Source organism: Medicago sativa, chromosome 6 (genome assembly GCF_051527215.1).
Source record: "Medicago sativa cultivar Bolivia chromosome 6, Bolivia_mono, whole genome shotgun sequence".
NCBI lineage: Eukaryota > Viridiplantae > Streptophyta > Magnoliopsida > Fabales > Fabaceae > Medicago > Medicago sativa.
Genome location: NC_140754.1, coordinates 50888216 through 50912135, shown reverse-complemented (window position 1 = coordinate 50912135; position 23920 = coordinate 50888216). Strand labels below are relative to the sequence as shown.

General features: G+C 31.5%; 1 protein-coding gene across 1 annotated transcript; it reads left to right on the top strand.

Moving 5' to 3' along the window:
• The first annotated feature begins 16115 nt into the window (after positions 1 to 16115).
• LOC146915530 (uncharacterized) lies at positions 16116 to 18195 on the top strand. The gene is made up of 8 exons (XM_085716486.1): positions 16116 to 16200; positions 16313 to 16524; positions 16619 to 16748; positions 16859 to 17013; positions 17198 to 17318; positions 17414 to 17590; positions 17678 to 17749; positions 17852 to 18195. Exons 3-8 carry the CDS (start codon positions 16698 to 16700, stop codon positions 18050 to 18052), a joined length of 777 nt encoding a protein of 258 aa, XP_085572612.1. The 5' UTR covers positions 16116 to 16200; positions 16313 to 16524; positions 16619 to 16697; the 3' UTR covers positions 18053 to 18195.
• The last annotated feature ends 5725 nt before the right edge of the window (positions 18196 to 23920 follow it).

Below are 23920 nucleotides of genomic sequence, written 5' to 3'. Positions count from 1 at the left end.
AAGTTACTTGTTCATTGGTTATATATTCAAGTAACTTGACTAAAATAATGTTTAAATCGTGTGACCTTTCGTCTTCCAGGATAAAAACTCTATTTAAACAATATTTGAGTCAAGTTACTTGTTCACTGGTTATATATTCAAGTAACCTGACTAAAATAATGTTTAAATCGAGTTATCATCCTGGAAGACGAAAGGTCACACCTTGTGACCTTTCGTCTTCCAGAATAAAAACTCTATTTAAACAATATTTTAGTCAAGTTACTTGTTCATTGGTTATATATTCAAGTAACCTAACTAAAATAATGTTTAAATCGAGTTATCATCCTGGAAGACGAAAGGTCAGGCCTTGTGACCTTTCGTCTTCTAGGATAAAAACTCTATTTAAACAATATTTTAGTCAAGTTACTTGTTCATTGGTTATATATTCAAGTAACCTGACTAAAATAATGTTTAAATCGAGTTATCATCCTGGAAGACGAAAGGTCAGACCTTGTGACCTTTCGTCTTCCAGGATAAAAACTCTATTTAAACAATATTTTAGTCAAGTTACTTGTTCATTGGTTATATATTCAAGTAACCTGACTAAAATAATGTTTAAATCGAGTTATCATCCCGGAAGATGAAAGGTCAGACCTTGTGACCTTTCGTCTTCTAGGATAAAAACTCTATTTAAACAATATTTTAGTCAAGTTACTTGTTCATTGGTTATATATTCAAGTAACCTGACTAAAATAATGTATAAATCGAGTTATCATCTTGGAAGACGAAAGGTCAGACCTTGTGACCTTTCGTCTTCTAGGATAAAAACTCTATTTAAACAATATTTTAGTCAAGTTACTTGTTCATTGGTTATATATTCAAGTAACCTGACTAAAATAATGTTTAAATCGAGTTATCATCCAGGAAGATGAAAGGACGGACCTTGTGACCTTTCGTCTTCCAGGATAAAAACTCTATTTAAACAATATTTTAGTCAAGTTACTTGTTCATTGGTTATATATTCAAGTAACTTGACTAAAATAATGTTTAAATCGTGTGACCTTTCGTCTTCCAGGATAAAAACTCTATTTAAACAATATTTGAGTCAAGTTACTTGTTCATTGGTTATATATTCAAGTAACCTGACTAAAATAATGTTTAAATCGAGTTATCATCCTGGAAGACGAAAGGTCACACCTTATGACCTTTCGTCTTCCAGGATAAAAACTCAATTGAAGCAATATTTTAGTCAAGTTAATTGTTCATTGGTTATATATTCAAGTAACCTGACTAAAATAATGTTTAAATCGAGTTATCATCCTGGAAGACGATAGGTCAGACCTTGTGACCTTTCGTCTTCCAGGATAAAAACTCTATTGAAACAATATTTTAGTCAGGTTACTTGTTCATTGGTTATATATGCAAGTAACCTGACTAAAATAATGTTTAAATCGTGTGACCTTTCGTCTTCCAGGATAAAAACTCTATTTAAACAATATTTGAGTCAAGTTACTTGTTCATTGGTTATATATTCAAGTAACCTGACTAAAATAATGTTTAAATCGAGTTATCATCCTGGAAGACGAAAGGTCACACCTTATGACCTTTCGTCTTCCAGGATAAAAACTCAATTGAAACAATATTTTAGTCAAGTTAATTGTTCATTGGTTATATATTCAAGTAACCTGACTAAAATAATGTATAAATCGAGTTATCATCCTGGAAGACGAAAGGTCACACCTTGTGACCTTTCGTCTTCCAGGATAAAAACTCTATTTAAACAATATTTTAGTCAAGTTACTTGTTCATTGGTTATATATTCAAGTAACTTGACTAAAATAATGTTTAAATCGTGTGACCTTTCGTCTTCCAGGATAAAAACTCTATTTAAACAATATTTGAGTCAAGTTACTTGTTCATTGGTTATATATTCAAGTAACCTGACTAAAATAATGTTTAAATCGAGTTATCATTCTGGAAGACTAAAAGTCACACCTTGTGACCTTTCGTCTTCAAGGATAAAAACTCTATTTAAACAATATTTAGTCAAGTTACTTTTTCATTGGTTATATATTCAAGTAACCTGAATAAAATAATGTTTAAATCGAGTTATCATCCTGGAAGACGATAGGTCAGACCTTGTGACCTTTCGTCTTCCAGGATAAAAACTCTATTGAAACAATATTTTAGTCAGGTTACTTGTTCATTGGTTATATATGCAAGTAACCTGACTAAAATAATGTTTAAATCGAGTTATCATCCTGGAAGACGAAAGGTCACACCTTATGACCTTTCGTCTTCCAGGATAAAAACTCAATTTAAACAATATTTTAGTCAGGTTACTTGTTCATTGGTTATATATTCAAGTAACCTGACTAAAATAATGTATAAATCGAGTTATCATCCTGGAAGACGAAAGGTCACACCTTGTGACCTTTAGTCTTCCAGGATAAAAACTCTATTTAAACAATATTTTAGTCAAGTTACTTGTTCATTGGTTATATATTCAAGTAACCTGACTAAAATAATGTTTAAATCGTGTGACCTTTCGTCTTCCAGGATAAAAACTCTATTTAAACATTATTTGAGTCAAGTTACTTGTTCATTGGTTATATATTCAAGTAACCTGACTAAAATAATGTTTAAATCGAGTTATCATCCTGGAAGACGAAAGGTCACACCTTATGACCTTTCGTCTTCTAGGATAAAAACTCAATTGAAACAATATTTTAGTCAAGTTAATTGTTCATTGGTTATATATTCAAGTAACCTGACTAAAATAATGTATAAATCGAGTTATCATCCTGGAAGACGAAAGGTCACACCTTGTGACCTTTCGTCTTCCAGGATAAAAACTCTATTTAAACAATATTTTAGTCAAGTTACTTGTTCATTGGTTATATATTCAAGTAACTTGACTAAAATAATGTTTAAATCGTGTGACCTTTCGTCTTCCAGGATAAAAACTCTATTTAAACAATATTTGAGTCAAGTTACTTGTTCATTGGTTATATATTCAAGTAACCTGACTAAAATAATGTTTAAATCGAGTTATCATTCTGGAAGACTAAAAGTCACACCTTGTGACCTTTCGTCTTCAAGGATAAAAACTCTATTTAAACAATATTTAGTCAAGTTACTTTTTCATTGGTTATATATTCAAGTAACTTGACTAAAATAATGTTTAAATCGTGTGACCTTTCGTCTTCCAGGATAAAAACTCTATTTAAACAATATTTGAGTCAAGTTACTTGTTCATTGGTTATATATTCAAGTAACCTGACTAAAATAATGTTTAAATCGAGTTATCATTCTGGAAGACTAAAAGTCACACCTTGTGACCTTTCGTCTTCAAGGATAAAAACTCTATTTAAACAATATTTAGTCAAGTTACTTTTTCATTGGTTATATATTCAAGTAACCTGAATAAAATAATGTTTAAATCGAGTTATCATCCTGGAAGACGATAGGTCAGACCTTGTGACCTTTCGTCTTCCAGGATAAAAACTCTATTGAAACAATATTTTAGTCAGGTTACTTGTTCATTGGTTATATATGCAAGTAACCTGACTAAAATAATGTTTAAATCGAGTTATCATCCTGGAAGACGAAAGGTCACACCTTATGACCTTTCGTCTTCCAGGATAAAAACTCAATTTAAACAATATTTTAGTCAGGTTACTTGTTCATTGGTTATATATTCAAGTAACCTGACTAAAATAATGTATAAATCGAGTTATCATCCTGGAAGACGAAAGGTCACACCTTGTGACCTTTAGTCTTCCAGGATAAAAACTCTATTTAAACAATATTTTAGTCAAGTTACTTGTTCATTGGTTATATATTCAAGTAACCTGACTAAAATAATGTTTAAATCGTGTGACCTTTCGTCTTCCAGGATAAAAACTCTATTTAAACATTATTTGAGTCAAGTTACTTGTTCATTGGTTATATATTCAAGTAACCTGACTAAAATAATGTTTAAATCGAGTTATCATCCTGGAAGACGAAAGGTCACACCTTATGACCTTTCGTCTTCTAGGATAAAAACTCAATTGAAACAATATTTTAGTCAAGTTAATTGTTCATTGGTTATATATTCAAGTAACCTGACTAAAATAATGTATAAATCGAGTTATCATCCTGGAAGACGAAAGGTCACACCTTGTGACCTTTCGTCTTCCAGGATAAAAACTCTATTTAAACAATATTTTAGTCAAGTTACTTGTTCATTGGTTATATATTCAAGTAACTTGACTAAAATAATGTTTAAATCGTGTGACCTTTCGTCTTCCAGGATAAAAACTCTATTTAAACAATATTTGAGTCAAGTTACTTGTTCATTGGTTATATATTCAAGTAACCTGACTAAAATAATGTTTAAATCGAGTTATCATTCTGGAAGACTAAAAGTCACACCTTGTGACCTTTCGTCTTCAAGGATAAAAACTCTATTTAAACAATATTTAGTCAAGTTACTTTTTCATTGGTTATATATTCAAGTAACCTGAATAAAATAATGTTTAAATCGAGTTATCATCCTGGAAGACGATAGGTCAGACCTTGTGACCTTTCGTCTTCCAGGATAAAAACTCTATTGAAACAATATTTTAGTCAGGTTACTTGTTCATTGGTTATATATGCAAGTAACCTGACTAAAATAATGTTTAAATCGAGTTATCATCCTGGAAGACGAAAGGTCACACCTTATGACCTTTCGTCTTCCAGGATAAAAACTCAATTTAAACAATATTTTAGTCAGGTTACTTGTTCATTGGTTATATATGCAAGTAACCTGACTAAAATAATGTTTAAATCGTGTGACCTTTCGTCTTCCAGGATAAAAACTCTATTTAAACAATATTTGAGTCAAGTTACTTGTTCATTGGTTATATATTCAAGTAACCTGACTAAAATAATGTTTAAATCGAGTTATCATCCTGGAAGACGAAAGGTCACACCTTATGACCTTTCGTCTTCCAGGATAAAAACTCAATTGAAACAATATTTTAGTCAAGTTAATTGTTCATTGGTTATATATTCAAGTAACCTGACTAAAATAATGTATAAATCGAGTTATCATCCTGGAAGACGATAGGTCAGACCTTGTGACCTTTCGTCTTCCAGGATAAAAACTCTATTGAAACAATATTTTAGTCAAGTTAATTGTTCATTGGTTATATATTCAAGTAACCTGACTAAAATAATGTATAAATCGAGTTATCATCCTGGAAGACGAAAGGTCACACCTTGTGACCTTTCGTCTTCCAGGATAAAAACTCTATTGAAACAATATTTTAGTCAGGTTACTTGTTCATTGGTTATATATGCAAGTAACCTGACTAAAATAATGTTTAAATCGTGTGACCTTTCGTCTTCCAGGATAAAAACTCTATTTAAACAATATTTGAGTCAAGTTACTTGTTCATTGGTTATATATTCAAGTAACCTGACTAAAATAATGTTTAAATCGAGTTATCATCCTGGAAGACGAAAGGTCACACCTTATGACCTTTCGTCTTCCAGGATAAAAACTCAATTGAAACAATATTTTAGTCAAGTTAATTGTTCATTGGTTATATATTCAAGTAACCTGACTAAAATAATGTATAAATCGAGTTATCATCCTGGAAGACGAAAGGTCACACCTTGTGACCTTTCGTCTTCCAGGATAAAAACTCTATTTAAACAATATTTTAGTCAAGTTACTTGTTCATTGGTTATATATTCAAGTAACTTGACTAAAATAATGTTTAAATCGTGTGACCTTTCGTCTTCCAGGATAAAAACTCTATTTAAACAATATTTGAGTCAAGTTACTTGTTCATTGGTTATATATTCAAGTAACCTGACTAAAATAATGTTTAAATCGAGTTATCATTCTGGAAGACTAAAAGTCACACCTTGTGACCTTTCGTCTTCAAGGATAAAAACTCTATTTAAACAATATTTAGTCAAGTTACTTTTTCATTGGTTATATATTCAAGTAACCTGAATAAAATAATGTTTAAATCGAGTTATCATCCTGGAAGACGATAGGTCAGACCTTGTGACCTTTCGTCTTCCAGGATAAAAACTCTATTGAAACAATATTTTAGTCAGGTTACTTGTTCATTGGTTATATATGCAAGTAACCTGACTAAAATAATGTTTAAATCGAGTTATCATCCTGGAAGACGAAAGGTCACACCTTATGACCTTTCGTCTTCCAGGATAAAAACTCAATTTAAACAATATTTTAGTCAGGTTACTTGTTCATTGGTTATATATTCAAGTAACCTGACTAAAATAATGTATAAATCGAGTTATCATCCTGGAAGACGAAAGGTCACACCTTGTGACCTTTAGTCTTCCAGGATAAAAACTCTATTTAAACAATATTTTAGTCAAGTTACTTGTTCATTGGTTATATATTCAAGTAACCTGACTAAAATAATGTTTAAATCGTGTGACCTTTCGTCTTCCAGGATAAAAACTCTATTTAAACATTATTTGAGTCAAGTTACTTGTTCATTGGTTATATATTCAAGTAACCTGACTAAAATAATGTTTAAATCGAGTTATCATCCTGGAAGACGAAAGGTCACACCTTATGACCTTTCGTCTTCTAGGATAAAAACTCAATTGAAACAATATTTTAGTCAAGTTAATTGTTCATTGGTTATATATTCAAGTAACCTGACTAAAATAATGTATAAATCGAGTTATCATCCTGGAAGACGAAAGGTCACACCTTGTGACCTTTCGTCTTCCAGGATAAAAACTCTATTTAAACAATATTTTAGTCAAGTTACTTGTTCATTGGTTATATATTCAAGTAACTTGACTAAAATAATGTTTAAATCGTGTGACCTTTCGTCTTCCAGGATAAAAACTCTATTTAAACAATATTTGAGTCAAGTTACTTGTTCATTGGTTATATATTCAAGTAACCTGACTAAAATAATGTTTAAATCGAGTTATCATTCTGGAAGACTAAAAGTCACACCTTGTGACCTTTCGTCTTCAAGGATAAAAACTCTATTTAAACAATATTTAGTCAAGTTACTTTTTCATTGGTTATATATTCAAGTAACCTGAATAAAATAATGTTTAAATCGAGTTATCATCCTGGAAGACGATAGGTCAGACCTTGTGACCTTTCGTCTTCCAGGATAAAAACTCTATTGAAACAATATTTTAGTCAGGTTACTTGTTCATTGGTTATATATGCAAGTAACCTGACTAAAATAATGTTTAAATCGAGTTATCATCCTGGAAGACGAAAGGTCACACCTTATGACCTTTCGTCTTCCAGGATAAAAACTCAATTTAAACAATATTTTAGTCAGGTTACTTGTTCATTGGTTATATATGCAAGTAACCTGACTAAAATAATGTTTAAATCGTGTGACCTTTCGTCTTCCAGGATAAAAACTCTATTTAAACAATATTTGAGTCAAGTTACTTGTTCATTGGTTATATATTCAAGTAACCTGACTAAAATAATGTTTAAATCGAGTTATCATCCTGGAAGACGAAAGGTCACACCTTATGACCTTTCGTCTTCCAGGATAAAAACTCAATTGAAACAATATTTTAGTCAAGTTAATTGTTCATTGGTTATATATTCAAGTAACCTGACTAAAATAATGTATAAATCGAGTTATCATCCTGGAAGACGAAAGGTCACACCTTGTGACCTTTCGTCTTCCAGGATAAAAACTCTATTTAAACAATATTTTAGTCAAGTTACTTGTTCATTGGTTATATATTCAAGTAACTTGACTAAAATAATGTTTAAATCGTGTGACCTTTCGTCTTCCAGGATAAAAACTCTATTTAAACAATATTTGAGTCAAGTTACTTGTTCATTGGTTATATATTCAAGTAACCTGACTAAAATAATGTTTAAATCGAGTTATCATTCTGGAAGACTAAAAGTCACACCTTGTGACCTTTCGTCTTCAAGGATAAAAACTCTATTTAAACAATATTTAGTCAAGTTACTTTTTCATTGGTTATATATTCAAGTAACCTGAATAAAATAATGTTTAAATCGAGTTATCATCCTGGAAGACGATAGGTCAGACCTTGTGACCTTTCGTCTTCCAGGATAAAAACTCTATTGAAACAATATTTTAGTCAGGTTACTTGTTCATTGGTTATATATGCAAGTAACCTGACTAAAATAATGTTTAAATCGAGTTATCATCCTGGAAGACGAAAGGTCACACCTTATGACCTTTCGTCTTCCAGGATAAAAACTCAATTTAAACAATATTTTAGTCAGGTTACTTGTTCATTGGTTATATATTCAAGTAACCTGACTAAAATAATGTATAAATCGAGTTATCATCCTGGAAGACGAAAGGTCACACCTTGTGACCTTTAGTCTTCCAGGATAAAAACTCTATTTAAACAATATTTTAGTCAAGTTACTTGTTCATTGGTTATATATTCAAGTAACCTGACTAAAATAATGTTTAAATCGTGTGACCTTTCGTCTTCCAGGATAAAAACTCTATTTAAACATTATTTGAGTCAAGTTACTTGTTCATTGGTTATATATTCAAGTAACCTGACTAAAATAATGTTTAAATCGAGTTATCATCCTGGAAGACGAAAGGTCACACCTTATGACCTTTCGTCTTCTAGGATAAAAACTCAATTGAAACAATATTTTAGTCAAGTTAATTGTTCATTGGTTATATATTCAAGTAACCTGACTAAAATAATGTATAAATCGAGTTATCATCCTGGAAGACGAAAGGTCACACCTTGTGACCTTTCGTCTTCCAGGATAAAAACTCTATTTAAACAATATTTTAGTCAAGTTACTTGTTCATTGGTTATATATTCAAGTAACTTGACTAAAATAATGTTTAAATCGTGTGACCTTTCGTCTTCCAGGATAAAAACTCTATTTAAACAATATTTGAGTCAAGTTACTTGTTCATTGGTTATATATTCAAGTAACCTGACTAAAATAATGTTTAAATCGAGTTATCATTCTGGAAGACTAAAAGTCACACCTTGTGACCTTTCGTCTTCAAGGATAAAAACTCTATTTAAACAATATTTAGTCAAGTTACTTTTTCATTGGTTATATATTCAAGTAACCTGAATAAAATAATGTTTAAATCGAGTTATCATCCTGGAAGACGATAGGTCAGACCTTGTGACCTTTCGTCTTCCAGGATAAAAACTCTATTTAAACAATATTTTAGTCAAGTTACTTGTTCATTGGTTATATATTCAAGTAACCTGACTAAAATAATGTATAAATCGAGTTATCATCTTGGAAGACGAAAGGTCAGACCTTGTGACCTTTCGTCTTCTAGGATAAAAACTCTATTTAAACAATATTTTAGTCAAGTTACTTGTTCATTGGTTATATATTCAAGTAACCTGACTAAAGTAATGTTTAAATCGAGTTATCATCCAGGAAGAGGAAAGGACGGACCTTGTGACCTTTCGTCTTCCAGGATAAAAACTCTATTTAAACAATATTTGAGTCAAGTTACTTGTTCATTGGTTATATATTCAAGTAACCTGACTAAAATAATGTTTAAATCGAGTTATCATCCTGGAAGACGAAAGGTCACACCTTATGACCTTTCGTCTTCCAGGATAAAAACTCAATTGAAGCAATATTTTAGTCAAGTTAATTGTTCATTGGTTATATATTCAAGTAACCTGACTAAAATAATGTATAAATCGAGTTATCATCCTGGAAGACAAAAGGTCACACCTTGTGACCTTTCGTCTTCCAGAATAAAAACTCTATTTAAACAATATTTTAGTCAAGTTACTTGTTCATTGGTTATATATTCAAGTAACCTGACTAAAATAATGTTTAAATCGTGTGACCTTTCGTCTTCCAGGATAAAAACTCTATTTAAACAATATTTGACTCAAGTTACTTGTTCATTGGTTATATATTCAAGTAACCTGACTAAAATAATGTTTAAATCGAGTTATCATCCTGGAAGACTAAAGGTCACACCATGTGACCTTTCGTCTTCTAGGATAAAAACTCTATTTAAACAATATTTAGTCAAGTTACTTTTTCATTGGTTATATATTCAAGTAACCTGACTAAAATATTGTATAAATCATGTGACCTTTCGTCTTCCAGAATAAAAACTCTATTTAAACAATATTTTAGTGAAGTTACTTGTTCACTGGTTATATATTCAAGTAACCTGACTAAAATAATGTTTAAATTGAGTTATCATCCTGGAAGACGAAAGGTCACACCTTGTGACCTTTCGTCTTCCAGGATAAAAATTCAATTGAAACAATATTTTAGTCAAGTTACTTGTTCATTGGTTATATATTCAAATAACCTGACTAAAATAATGTTTAAATCGAGTTATCATCCTGGAAGACAAAAGGTCACACCTTATGACCTTTCGTCTTCCTGGATAAAAACTCTATTGAAACAATATTTTTGTCAAGTTACTTGTTCATTGGTTATATATTCAAGTAACCTGACTAAAATAATGTATAAATCGAGTTATCATCCTGGAAGACGAAAGGTCAGACCTTGTGACCTTTCGTCTTCTAGGATAAAAACTCTATTTAAACAATATTTTAGTCAAGTTACTTGTTCATTGGTTATATACTGACTAAAATAATGTTTAAATCGAGTTATCATCCAGGAAGATGAAAGGTCAGACCTTGTGACCTTTCGTCTTCCAGGATAAAAACTCTATTTAAACAATATTTTAATCAAGTTACTTGTTCATTGGTTACATATTCAAGTAACCTGACTAAAATAATGTTTAAATCGAGTTATCATCCTGGAAGACGAAAGGTCACACCTTATGACCTTTCGTCTTCTAGGATAAAAACTCTATTGAAACAATATTTTTGTCAAGTTACTTGTTCATTGGTTATATATTCAAGTAACCTGACTAAAATAATGTATAAATCGAGTTATCATCCTGGAAGACGAAAGGTCAGACCTTGTGACCTTTCGTCTTCTAGGATAAAAACTCTATTTAAACAATATTTTAGTCAAGTTACTTGTTCATTGGTTATATATTCAAGTAACCTGACTAAAATAATGTTTAAATCGAGTTATCATCCAGGAAGATGAAAGGACGGACCTTGTGACCTTTCGTCTTCCAGGATAAAAACTCTATTTAAACAATATTTTAGTCAAGTTACTTGTTCATTGGTTATATATTCAAGTAACCTGACTAAAATAATGTTTAAATTGTGTGACCTTTCGTCTTCCAGGATAAAAACTCTATTTAAACAATATTTGAGTCAAGTTACTTGTTCATTGGTTATATATTCATGTAACCTGACTAAAGTAATGTTTAAATCGAGTTATCATCCAGGAAGAGGAAAGGACGGACCTTGTGACCTTTCGTCTTCCAGGATAAAAACTCTATTTAAACAATATTTGAGTCAAGTTACTTGTTCATTGGTTATATATTCAAGTAACCTGACTAAAATAATGTTTAAATCGAGTTATCATCCTGGAAGACGAAAGGTCACACCTTATGACCTTTCGTCTTCCAGGATAAAAACTCAATTGAAGCAATATTTTAGTCAAGTTAATTGTTCATTGGTTATATATTCAAGTAACCTGACTAAAATAATGTATAAATCGAGTTATCATCCTGGAAGACAAAAGGTCACACCTTGTGACCTTTCGTCTTCCAGAATAAAAACTCTATTTAAACAATATTTTAGTCAAGTTACTTGTTCATTGGTTATATATTCAAGTAACCTGACTAAAATAATGTTTAAATCGTGTGACCTTTCGTCTTCCAGGATAAAAACTCTATTTAAACAATATTTGACTCAAGTTACTTGTTCATTGGTTATATATTCAAGTAACCTGACTAAAATAATGTTTAAATCGAGTTATCATCCTGGAAGACTAAAGGTCACACCATGTGACCTTTCGTCTTCTAGGATAAAAACTCTATTTAAACAATATTTAGTCAAGTTACTTTTTCATTGGTTATATATTCAAGTAACCTGACTAAAATATTGTATAAATCATGTGACCTTTCGTCTTCCAGAATAAAAACTCTATTTAAACAATATTTTAGTGAAGTTACTTGTTCACTGGTTATATATTCAAGTAACCTGACTAAAATAATGTTTAAATTGAGTTATCATCCTGGAAGACGAAAGGTCACACCTTGTGACCTTTCGTCTTCCAGGATAAAAATTCAATTGAAACAATATTTTAGTCAAGTTACTTGTTCATTGGTTATATATTCAAATAACCTGACTAAAATAATGTTTAAATCGAGTTATCATCCTGGAAGACAAAAGGTCACACCTTATGACCTTTCGTCTTCCTGGATAAAAACTCTATTGAAACAATATTTTTGTCAAGTTACTTGTTCATTGGTTATATATTCAAGTAACCTGACTAAAATAATGTATAAATCGAGTTATCATCCTGGAAGACGAAAGGTCAGACCTTGTGACCTTTCGTCTTCTAGGATAAAAACTCTATTTAAACAATATTTTAGTCAAGTTACTTGTTCATTGGTTATATACTGACTAAAATAATGTTTAAATCGAGTTATCATCCAGGAAGATGAAAGGTCAGACCTTGTGACCTTTCGTCTTCCAGGATAAAAACTCTATTTAAACAATATTTTAATCAAGTTACTTGTTCATTGGTTACATATTCAAGTAACCTGACTAAAATAATGTTTAAATCGAGTTATCATCCTGGAAGACGAAAGGTCACACCTTATGACCTTTCGTCTTCTAGGATAAAAACTCTATTGAAACAATATTTTTGTCAAGTTACTTGTTCATTGGTTATATATTCAAGTAACCTGACTAAAATAATGTATAAATCGAGTTATCATCCTGGAAGACGAAAGGTCAGACCTTGTGACCTTTCGTCTTCTAGGATAAAAACTCTATTTAAACAATATTTTAGTCAAGTTACTTGTTCATTGGTTATATATTCAAGTAACCTGACTAAAATAATGTTTAAATCGAGTTATCATCCAGGAAGATGAAAGGACGGACCTTGTGACCTTTCGTCTTCCAGGATAAAAACTCTATTTAAACAATATTTTAGTCAAGTTACTTGTTCATTGGTTATATATTCAAGTAACTTGACTAAAATAATGTTTAAATCGTGTGACCTTTCGTCTTCCAGGATAAAAACTCTATTTAAACAATATTTGAGTCAAGTTACTTGTTCATTGGTTATATATTCAAGTAACCTGACTAAAATAATGTTTAAATCGAGTTATCATTCTGGAAGACTAAAGGTCACACCTTGTGACCTTTCGTCTTCTAGGATAAAAACTCTATTTAAACAATATTTAGTCAAGTTACTTGTTCATTGGTTATATATTCAATAACCTGACTAAAATAATGTATAAATCGAGTTATCATCCTGGAAGACGAAAGGTCACACCTTGTGACCTTTCGTCTTCCAGGATAAAAACTCTATTTAAACAATATTTTAGTCAAGTTACTTGTTCATTGGTTATATATTCAAGTAACTTGACTAAAATAATGTTTAAATCTAGTTATCATCCAGGAAGATGAAAGGTCAGACCTTGTGACCTTTCGTCTTCTAGGATAAAAACTCTATTTAAACAATATTTTAGTCAAGTTACTTGTTCATTGGTTATATATTCAAGTAACCTGACTAAAATAATGTATAAATCGACTTATCATCTTGGAAGACGAAAGGTCAGACCTTGTGACCTTTCGTCTTCTAGGATAAAAACTCTATTTAAACAATATTTTAGTCAAGTTACTTGTTCATTGGTTATATATCCTTTATATCTAATGTTTGCAAACATGCTTACCCTAATTGCAAACCCTAAACCTACTTAAATTGGGCGGGAATGAATTTCAACCATTGATTTCAATTCAAATTGATCTGAACACGGTTACTAAAATAATTCTTCCTTAAAAAAAAAAAACACCTATAATTCTAACCAGCACACCTACCTATAATAATAAAATTAAACCACATACAGACATTGAAAATGTGAGATTTTAGTTTCCCACTAAAGGAAGGCGCATGGCTCAATTATCTGTTTGTCTGCCACACAATTAATTTTTAATCATTTTCCAAGTAAATTATTAACTTTGCCTTCTCACTCATTTTTTCACGTCTTTCGTTTGTCTCCGACCTCCTCTTTTGCAATTCATCTTTTGTAATGCTTGAGTATTTTCCATGTTCCTACTTCAACCTAACTTTCACATACTGGTAATTCTATCTTCTTCCTTCATCATCCCCCATTTATTGGATTCACTTCCCCCTTATCATCTACTCATTTCTACGCCTCCTCATTGCAAAACTGCCACACCTTACTCTTTCGATTTGCCGCCCACCGCCAGAAAGTTAGTTCCATGTTCCTACTCTTCTTATGCTACTCACTTTTTCAACTCCATTGGTGTTGAACTCGGCGGTCGATCCACGGTTCCGACTCGCAACGGTCACCGCGAGACAACCTATACATCGGGTTATTCTTCTCCAATGAATGAGGTGATTGTAGAGCCTCTGGATCTTTCTAGGGAAGCATTTCGGTGATGATTCAGTACAATTGAGGTAATTCTTAGATGTGCTTATCATATCATTCTCTGTGGATTTGAGAGCAACTAAATAATTTATTTTTCTTTCATTTTGACATTGTGAAATTATTTGATATCAAATTTGATTGCTATATGGTGTTATTTAACTGCAGGGAAAGTGAGTGTGACATAGAGATTCCATGGTATGATGAAAGCTACTTTGCACTATAAGTGTTTGATAAAAGTATCACTAGAACTTATATTGGGCTTTGTTGATGGCAAGTCCCATTCTTATTTTTTTTTTCTTTATACATCTCTTAAATTTACATATCTCTTGAACTTTTGACATGAATTTATATATTTCTTATAGATTGTTCAAAAGAAGTTAAATTGGTCAATATATCTTTTAGTATCTAATTATAATTGTAAGTTTTTGGAAAATCGTTAACATAAAATTACTGTCTAAGTGCAGGCATAAGTAGAAGAAAAACAACTAGGTGGAATGGCTGACTGAGAAATCTTACTGTTCTGTCTTAAACTCAACCTAACTTTATATAGTCTATGACATGAGATGATATGTATTTTTTGTGTCTATTTGTTCATGATGTTTAACTTTGTATTTCACTTTTTTTTCCTTACTTATGGTGGTTGTTTTGGTTTTTGTTCTAATCTCTGTTTGATTCCAAAATATCATGTTTGCTCCTATGCACAATAAGAATTTCACTAATTGAATTTGCTAGATAATTATCAATTAACTCATGTAGTTTTGCATTTAAAAGGGAAATGGCACTCTGAAGCAGCAATTAGCTAACATACTGGTGTTTGCATAATTTTAGTTCATTTGTAAGTGTTATCTTACTACTGCTTCCTTTTCTCTCCAATCAGATTTTGTTCCAGCAGAAAATGAAGAGTCATATTAGTTCAAATAACGAGCTTTCCAAAGTAGTATTTTCATTTTTGGAAGACTTTAAATTAAATACATCCAAGCTTGAGTGATTCATCAAATAGTGCACCACAAAGCATTATCAAGGACACTCTTGCTAGACAAACTGGGGGTGCTCATTCATTGAAGCAGGAAAACAACAGAGGCTATAAAATGTGACTTTTCATGATGCAGATGAATTCTATGAGCGAAATTATACACGTGGCTGCATATTCATTATTGTGTTTCACTGTTGCTATAGCAAGTAGTACAAGTGGATCATCTCATTTGCGTGTAGCTTATTGTTTGTTGAAACATGTAGCACATGTAGCTTGGAAAGATTCAAGCAACCGGGAAGAAAGCCCTCATTCCTAAGATACGATCCTTGGTTCAAGATGGAGCAGCATATGAGATTGAGAATGTGTTGGTTGCGAAGAATGAAGGAAGGTATCGATGCACTGAGCACAGGTGGAAATTGAACCTAATAGATAGAACAAGATTCACAAAGATTGATAACAACACAATACCTGCGTACCATTATGAATTTGTGCCATTCAAGGAGATACTTGAATCAACCAAGGAAGACAGACATGTTGGTGGGGAATATCTGGCTTCGCTAAACATGTAAAAAAAAAAAAATTGTCACTTTTACTTTCTACTGTTTATCTAACGTTGTAATGCTTATGATTAGATGTAATAGACGTGTTGTGGAGAGAGATGTCTTAAAGGATAAGGAAGCTAATGGAAAAAAAATCCAAGCTAATTGACATAACTTTAGAAGATCCTGAGTAAGTGTATACATCTATATACATTTCTCATATTTATTTTCCAGCTTCAATTTTGTTTCGTAGCATAAATGCGGTCCTAATATATAAATAAATGTATATGTCGACCATTCAGGGGAAATAGGATCCATTGTTCTTTGTGGGATACCTACGCTGTTAGGATGGATGCCTATCTCACCGTCCATGATCCGAATTCTCCTGTCGTTGTTGTGATCCATTTATGCAAGCTTAAAAAATACTATGGCACAATGGGTATTTCAAATGTTTTTATGGAACGAAACTAATTTTGGATGATGATTGTCCAGTTGTTAAGGAATATCTTTCCAAGTAAGGATCTAATATTGTTCATATAAAATATGGATGGCAATTAATCATCGCTGCAAGTTGTTTCTACATTTATACTTTGTTTGTGAATGATCAGGATTGATGGTGCTGATGTTGAGGTTACACAGGGGGTAAGCCAAGTTACCGGAACAGTGATCGTTCCATTAGCTGAAGATATGCTTCAGTCAAGAATGATGACTATCGAGGACTTAATTGAATCGTCTGACGTATAATGCTCAATCTTCTAATTTATTTTGTTGTACTCCACCATGTATAAATTGTTAACATGTTTATTTGATATGTATAATTCATTTCATGTTTTATTGTTTGTGGACAGCAATGTGTGGTAATTGTACTTGCCTCAATAATTGGTATTGAAGCAGAATATAGCTGGTATTATGACGCATGTACTAAATGTGCTGGTAGGATCAAAATAATTGCTGGAAAAATGTTTTGCTCAAGGTGTAAGCAGAGCAGGAATGCTGTTCCGAGGTAAATATTTGCGCTTTGGGTTAAGGTCGCCAAACAAAATAATAGTTTTAAAAGTTTTGTGAAGTTTCAAGTGTGTTATTGATGTCTCTTATATGCATTTTAGGATTAGAAACCCATGTTTGTTTATAGTTGTTTTTGACATCCCTTTAGGATATTGAGTGAATTTTTTTCAAACATTTCTAAGGTTCAAATTGCATGTGCAAGTTATGGACAATACCGGTTCTACAAGTTTCATTCTTTTTGATCGGAATGTGTCAAACTATGTTGGGAAAAGTGTGCAGGATTTGATTGATGCACAAGGACAGGTAATAGAATCAATTTTAATGACTGATTCGCATCTTTTTTGGGTTCATATATGTTTTTCATGTTATTGAAGATATTTGTGTTTTTCATGTTTAAGGGCAACAATGATAAAGGATACCCGTCAGATCTTGAAGTCTTGGTTGGGAAAAAAATGTTGTTCAAGGTGGAAGTGACAGAAGGAAATTTGCATCACAGCTGGCGTAATTATGGTGTGAAGAGGACATCAGATGATTCTGATTTAATAAGCCCGTTTGTAAAGCGTCATAATCTGAAGGTATTCTTTCTTTAGATTAAAAGGACATATCCCTGTTAATTGATTTATTAGTAAATCTGTATTTCTCATTATATTGTTGAAGTGCAGATAACCTTTGATGAGGATGAAGATTGCGGTGATGATGTTGCATTAACCCAGGCTGCTGTTGTGTCCGAAAATGTATACACTCTTAACCCATGTTGTGTCGTCTATGCTGGTCATTCATTACTAGACAGTACCGATTAGCTTATTATTGAAACACTTAATGTTTTGAATAAACAGGTTAAGATGATTGAAGGAGGTGACTCAAGCAATACTGTGCTGGACCAGAAAGAAAGTGAGAAAACCCCATGTAGCAAGTCTGGAGAAAAAAGATCTGCTGATGCAGATGTATCTGCAGAGTTGGGAATTGATGGTCTTGGAGAAACGTCAATCAACAAACCACATAGGCTCAAAAGTGTTAAGATTGAGAAAACGGCTTGATGAGGACCATGGGAGTTTAACTGATTAAGTTCTGTTTAATTGAATCCAAATTTTGTCTTAATTCTGGATCAATTTAGTTTATTTAGTTTTTTTATGCTCATTTCCCTGAATGCCAGACTCATTATCTTCGAGTGTTTCAAGTACTGCTGCCATATATGGCCTTTTATCTTTCTGTTTGTTAAATTTGGTTTGTCATGGATCTATTAAAGTATTTGGTTTAAATTATATCTGTTGCATTGTTATTTTCATTTAGCTTCTGTTTCTGTCTTAAGGAAATTTTTCAGCACTTTGGTTTTTAATGAGTGATGCAAATGACACACAACTTATATGTTTAGGTACTTAAATCAAACCATGTCGTCGATATACTGTTATGTATGCCTTGCTTCCAAAATTCACTACTTCTCAAAAAAAAAATGTGGTTTGTGTGTGCTCTAAAATTTGGAATGATGTTATACATGGAATCCCAGCTCTGAGTGATCCTAGCAAATAATCCTTTATAATTCAAAAAAGATACATGGTTAGTGTAGTTTGTATTTAATCAAAATTTTCAATGGTAATTAGAGACAAGTGGCTGAAAAACCGTCAAAGTATACATGGTTAGTGTGTAGTTTGTATTTCTGTTGTAGATCTGTTGAGTGATTGATAAACTCCCAAAAATTTCTTGAGTCAACCCTTGCAAAAAAATAGGAAATGAGATCAATTGATATGCTTGCTGTGGTAAATCAGTTTTGGTAGGCCAAATAAATAGGAAGCAAAATCTGATATTATTCTTCAAAATAAATTGGCGTGGGGAATGAACTGATGACCATGTTTTATGTAAGATTTTTTTTTTTTGCCAAATTCTGATGCATGTCAATATCTAAAATTAATCTTACAATTAATATACAATGAATTGGATTCCCCTAAAAAAACGAATTGGATCGTAAAAAAAGGAATAAACCAACCAAATTTATACTAATTAGGCGTAAATTAATCTTACAATTAATATACAATGAATTGGATTCCCCTAAAAAAAACAAATTGGATCGTAAAAAAAGGAATAAACCAACAAAACCTATACTAATTAGGCGTTTCACAAATCTTGATTACCAAGTTTACAGTTTTTATTGATGAACTTCAACAATTGTGAAGACTTTTTAGATGAACAAAATGTGATGAACAAAATTAGGAATAGCACAAGTTTTTTACGTATTTGATGAACAAAATTAGGAATAGCACAAGTTTTTTACGTATGTCGTCAGCCGTTGCGTCTTCACAATTGTCCAGGATTTTGTCTTTTTGGTGGCAAGCTTTAAGTTGCTTTTATCTATATTGATGAACTTACTAGGTGTTGCAATTTTATATGGAAAGCACTATTGCGGCATTATTTTGATGATTCAGCCTTTGTAATTTCGTGAGTACAAAATTGCAGATTGAACTGATGTCAATTATCTTGAATGCTAATTCACCTTGCTTTCATATCAATTCTATTTCTTCCAAACCGATTTATAATGGTATTGCAACGATATGGAATTAAATTGTGCTTCTGAGTTCTTATGCTTTATTGTCACATGCACATGGTTACGATTATTAATTGCCGTTGGAGGTTATCGAGGATATTATATTTATTTACGGTTCTTCGACAGTAAGTTACGTTATAAATACCGTGGCGTAGTCAACCAAATATTACCCGTTTGTGCTAACATTTAATCATCGAATTAACCACGCTAATTCAACAATATGTTAGCAGAATCAAACAATCACCACATTGCCAATTTTACATTGATTCAAGATACATTTTTAACTTTATCTGACCCGTGCGGCAGCACGGGTAGACGTCTAGTTCAAGTAACCTGACTAAAATAATGTTTAAATCGAGTTATCATCCAGGAAGATGAAAGGACGGACCTTGTGACCTTTCGTCTTCCAGGATAAAAACTCTATTTAAACAATATTTTAGTCAAGTTACTTGTTCATTGGTTATATATTCAAGTAACCTGACTAAAATAATGTTTAAATTGTGTGACCTTTCGTCTTCCAGGATAAAAACTCTATTTAAACAATATTTGAGTCAAGTTACTTGTTCATTGGTTATATATTCATGTAACCTGACTAAAATAATGTTTAAATCGAGTTATCATCCTGGAAGACTAAAGGTCACACCTTGTGACCTTTCGTCTTCTAGGATAAAAACTCTATTTAAACAATATTTAGTCAAGTTACTTTTTCATTGGTTATATATTCAAGTAACCTGACTAAAATATTGTTTAAATCGTGTGACCTTCGTCTTCCAGGATAAAAACTCTATTTAAACAATATTTGACTCAAGTTACTTGTTCATTGGTTATATATTCAAGTAACCTGACTAAAATAATGTTTAAATCGAGTTATCATCCTGGAAGACTAAAGGTCACACCATGTGACCTTTCGTCTTCTAGGATAAAAACTCTATTTAAACAATATTTAGTCAAGTTACTTTTTCATTGGTTATATATTCAAGTAACCTGACTAAAATATTGTATAAATCATGTGACCTTTCGTCTTCCAGAATAAAAACTCTATTTAAACAATATTTTAGTCAAGTTACTTGTTCACTGGTTATATATTCAAGTAACCTGACTAAAATAATGTTTAAATTGAGTTATCATCCTGGAAGACGAAAGGTCACACCTTGTGACCTTTCGTCTTCCAGGATGAAAATTCAATTGAAACAATAATTTAGTCAAGTTACTTGTTCATTGGTTATATATTCAAATAACCTGACTAAAATAATGTTTAAATCGTGTGACCTTTCGTCTTCCAGGATAAAAACTCTATTTAAACAATATTTGACTCAAGTTACTTGTTCATTGGTTATATATTCAAGTAACCTGACTAAAATAATGTTTAAATCGAGTTATCATCCTGGAAGACTAAAGGTCACACCATGTGACCTTTCGTCTTCTAGGATAAAAACTCTATTTAAACAATATTTAGTCAAGTTACTTTTTCATTGGTTATATATTCAAGTAACCTGACTAAAATATTGTATAAATCATGTGACCTTTCGTCTTCCAGAATAAAAACTCTATTTAAACAATATTTTAGTGAAGTTACTTGTTCACTGGTTATATATTCAAGTAACCTGACTAAAATAATGTTTAAATTGAGTTATCATCCTGGAAGACGAAAGGTCACACCTTGTGACCTTTCGTCTTCCAGGATAAAAATTCAATTGAAACAATATTTTAGTCAAGTTACTTTTTCATTGGTTATATATTCAAGTAACCTGAATAAAATAATGTTTAAAACGAGTTATCATCCTGGAAGACGATAGGTCAGACCTTGTGACCTTTCGTCTTCCAGGATAAAAACTCTATTGAAACAATATTTTAGTCAGGTTACTTGTTCATTGGTTATATATGCAAGTAACCTGACTAAAATAATGTTTAAATCGAGTTATCATCCTGGAAGACGAAAGGTCACACCTTATGACCTTTCGTCTTCCAGGATAAAAACTCAATTTAAACAATATTTTAGTCAGGTTACTTGTTCATTGGTTATATATTCAAGTAACCTGACTAAAATAATGTATAAATCGAGTTATCATGCTGGAAGACGAAAGGTCACACCTTGTGACCTTTAGTCTTCCAGGATAAAAACTCTATTTAAACAATATTTTAGTCAAGTTACTTGTTCATTGGTTATATATTCAAGTAACCTGACTAAAATAATGTTTAAATCGTGTGACCTTTCGTCTTCCAGGATAAAAACTCTATTTAAACAATATTTGAGTCAAGTTACTTGTTCATTGGTTATATATTCAAGTAACCTGACTAAAATAATGTTTAAATCGAGTTATCATCCTGGAAGACGAAAGGTCACACCTTATGACCTTTCGTCTTCTAGGATAAAAACTCAATTGAAACAATATTTTAGTCAAGTTAATTGTTCATTGGTTATATATTCATGTAACCTGACTAAAATAATGTATAAATCGAGTTATCATCCTGGAAGACGAAAGGTCACACCTTGTGACCTTTCGTCTTCCAGGATAAAAACTCTATTTAAACAATATTTTAGTCAAGTTACTTGTTCATTGGTTATATATTCAAGTAACTTGACTAAAATAATGTTTAAATCGTGTGACCTTTCGTCTTCCAGGATAAAAACTCTATTTAAACAATATTTGACTCAAGTTACTTGTTCATTGGTTATATATTCAAGTAACCTGACTAAAATAATGTTTAAATCGAGTTATCATCCTGGAAGACTAAAGGTCACACCATGTGACCTTTCGTCTTCTAGGATAAAAACTCTATTTAAACAATATTTAGTCAAGTTACTTTTTCATTGGTTATATATTCAAGTAACCTGACTAAAATATTGTATAAATCATGTGACCTTTCGTCTTCCAGAATAAAAACTCTATTTAAACAATATTTTAGTGAAGTTACTTGTTCACTGGTTATATATTCAAGTAACCTGACTAAAATAATGTTTAAATTGAGTTATCATCCTGGAAGACGAAAGGTCACACCTTGTGACCTTTCGTCTTCCAGGATAAAAATTCAATTGAAACAATATTTTAGTCAAGTTACTTTTTCATTGGTTATATATTCAAGTAACCTGAATAAAATAATGTTTAAAACGAGTTATCATCCTGGAAGACGATAGGTCAGACCTTGTGACCTTTCGTCTTCCAGGATAAAAACTCTATTGAAACAATATTTTAGTCAGGTTACTTGTTCATTGGTTATATATGCAAGTAACCTGACTAAAATAATGTTTAAATCGAGTTATCATCCTGGAAGACGAAAGGTCACACCTTATGACCTTTCGTCTTCCAGGATAAAAACTCAATTTAAACAATATTTTAGTCAGGTTACTTGTTCATTGGTTATATATTCAAGTAACCTGACTAAAATAATGTATAAATCGAGTTATCATGCTGGAAGACGAAAGGTCACACCTTGTGACCTTTAGTCTTCCAGGATAAAAACTCTATTTAAACAATATTTTAGTCAAGTTACTTGTTCATTGGTTATATATTCAAGTAACCTGACTAAAATAATGTTTAAATCGTGTGACCTTTCGTCTTCCAGGATAAAAACTCTATTTAAACAATATTTGAGTCAAGTTACTTGTTCATTGGTTATATATTCAAGTAACCTGACTAAAATAATGTTTAAATCGAGTTATCATCCTGGAAGACGAAAGGTCACACCTTATGACCTTTCGTCTTCTAGGATAAAAACTCAATTGAAACAATATTTTAGTCAAGTTAATTGTTCATTGGTTATATATTCATGTAACCTGACTAAAATAATGTATAAATCGAGTTATCATCCTGGAAGACGAAAGGTCACACCTTGTGACCTTTCGTCTTCCAGGATAAAAACTCTATTTAAACAATATTTTAGTCAAGTTACTTGTTCATTGGTTATATATTCAAGTAACTTGACTAAAATAATGTTTAAATCGTGTGACCTTTCGTCTTCCAGGATAAAAACTCTATTTAAACAATATTTGAGTCAAGTTACTTGTTCACTGGTTATATATTCAAGTAACCTGACTAAAATAATGTTTAAATCGAGTTATCATCCTGGAAGACGAAAGGTCACACCTTGTGACCTTTCGTCTTCCAGAATAAAAACTCTATTTAAACAATATTTTAGTCAAGTTACTTGTTCATTGGTTATATATTCAAGTAACCTAACTAAAATAATGTTTAAATCGAGTTATCATCCTGGAAGACGAAAGGTCAGGCCTTGTGACCTTTCGTCTTCTAGGATAAAAACTCTATTTAAACAATATTTTAGTCAAGTTACTTGTTCATTGGTTATATATTCAAGTAACCTGACTAAAATAATGTTTAAATCGAGTTATCATCCTGGAAGACGAAAGGTC

What these genes read in the sequence shown, in the direction of transcription:
- LOC146915530 (XM_085716486.1), top strand. Translation starts at nt 16,698, where the DNA reads ATGCTTCAGTCAAGAATGATGACTATCGAGGACTTAATTGAATCGTCT. An exon ending in AGCAGGAATGCTGTTCCGAG is followed by an intron (nt 17,014 to 17,197) that starts GTAAATATTTGC and finishes AACATTTCTAAG; the next exon opens with GTTCAAATTGCATGTGCAAG. An exon ending in TGATTGATGCACAAGGACAG is followed by an intron (nt 17,319 to 17,413) that starts GTAATAGAATCA and finishes TTCATGTTTAAG; the next exon opens with GGCAACAATGATAAAGGATA.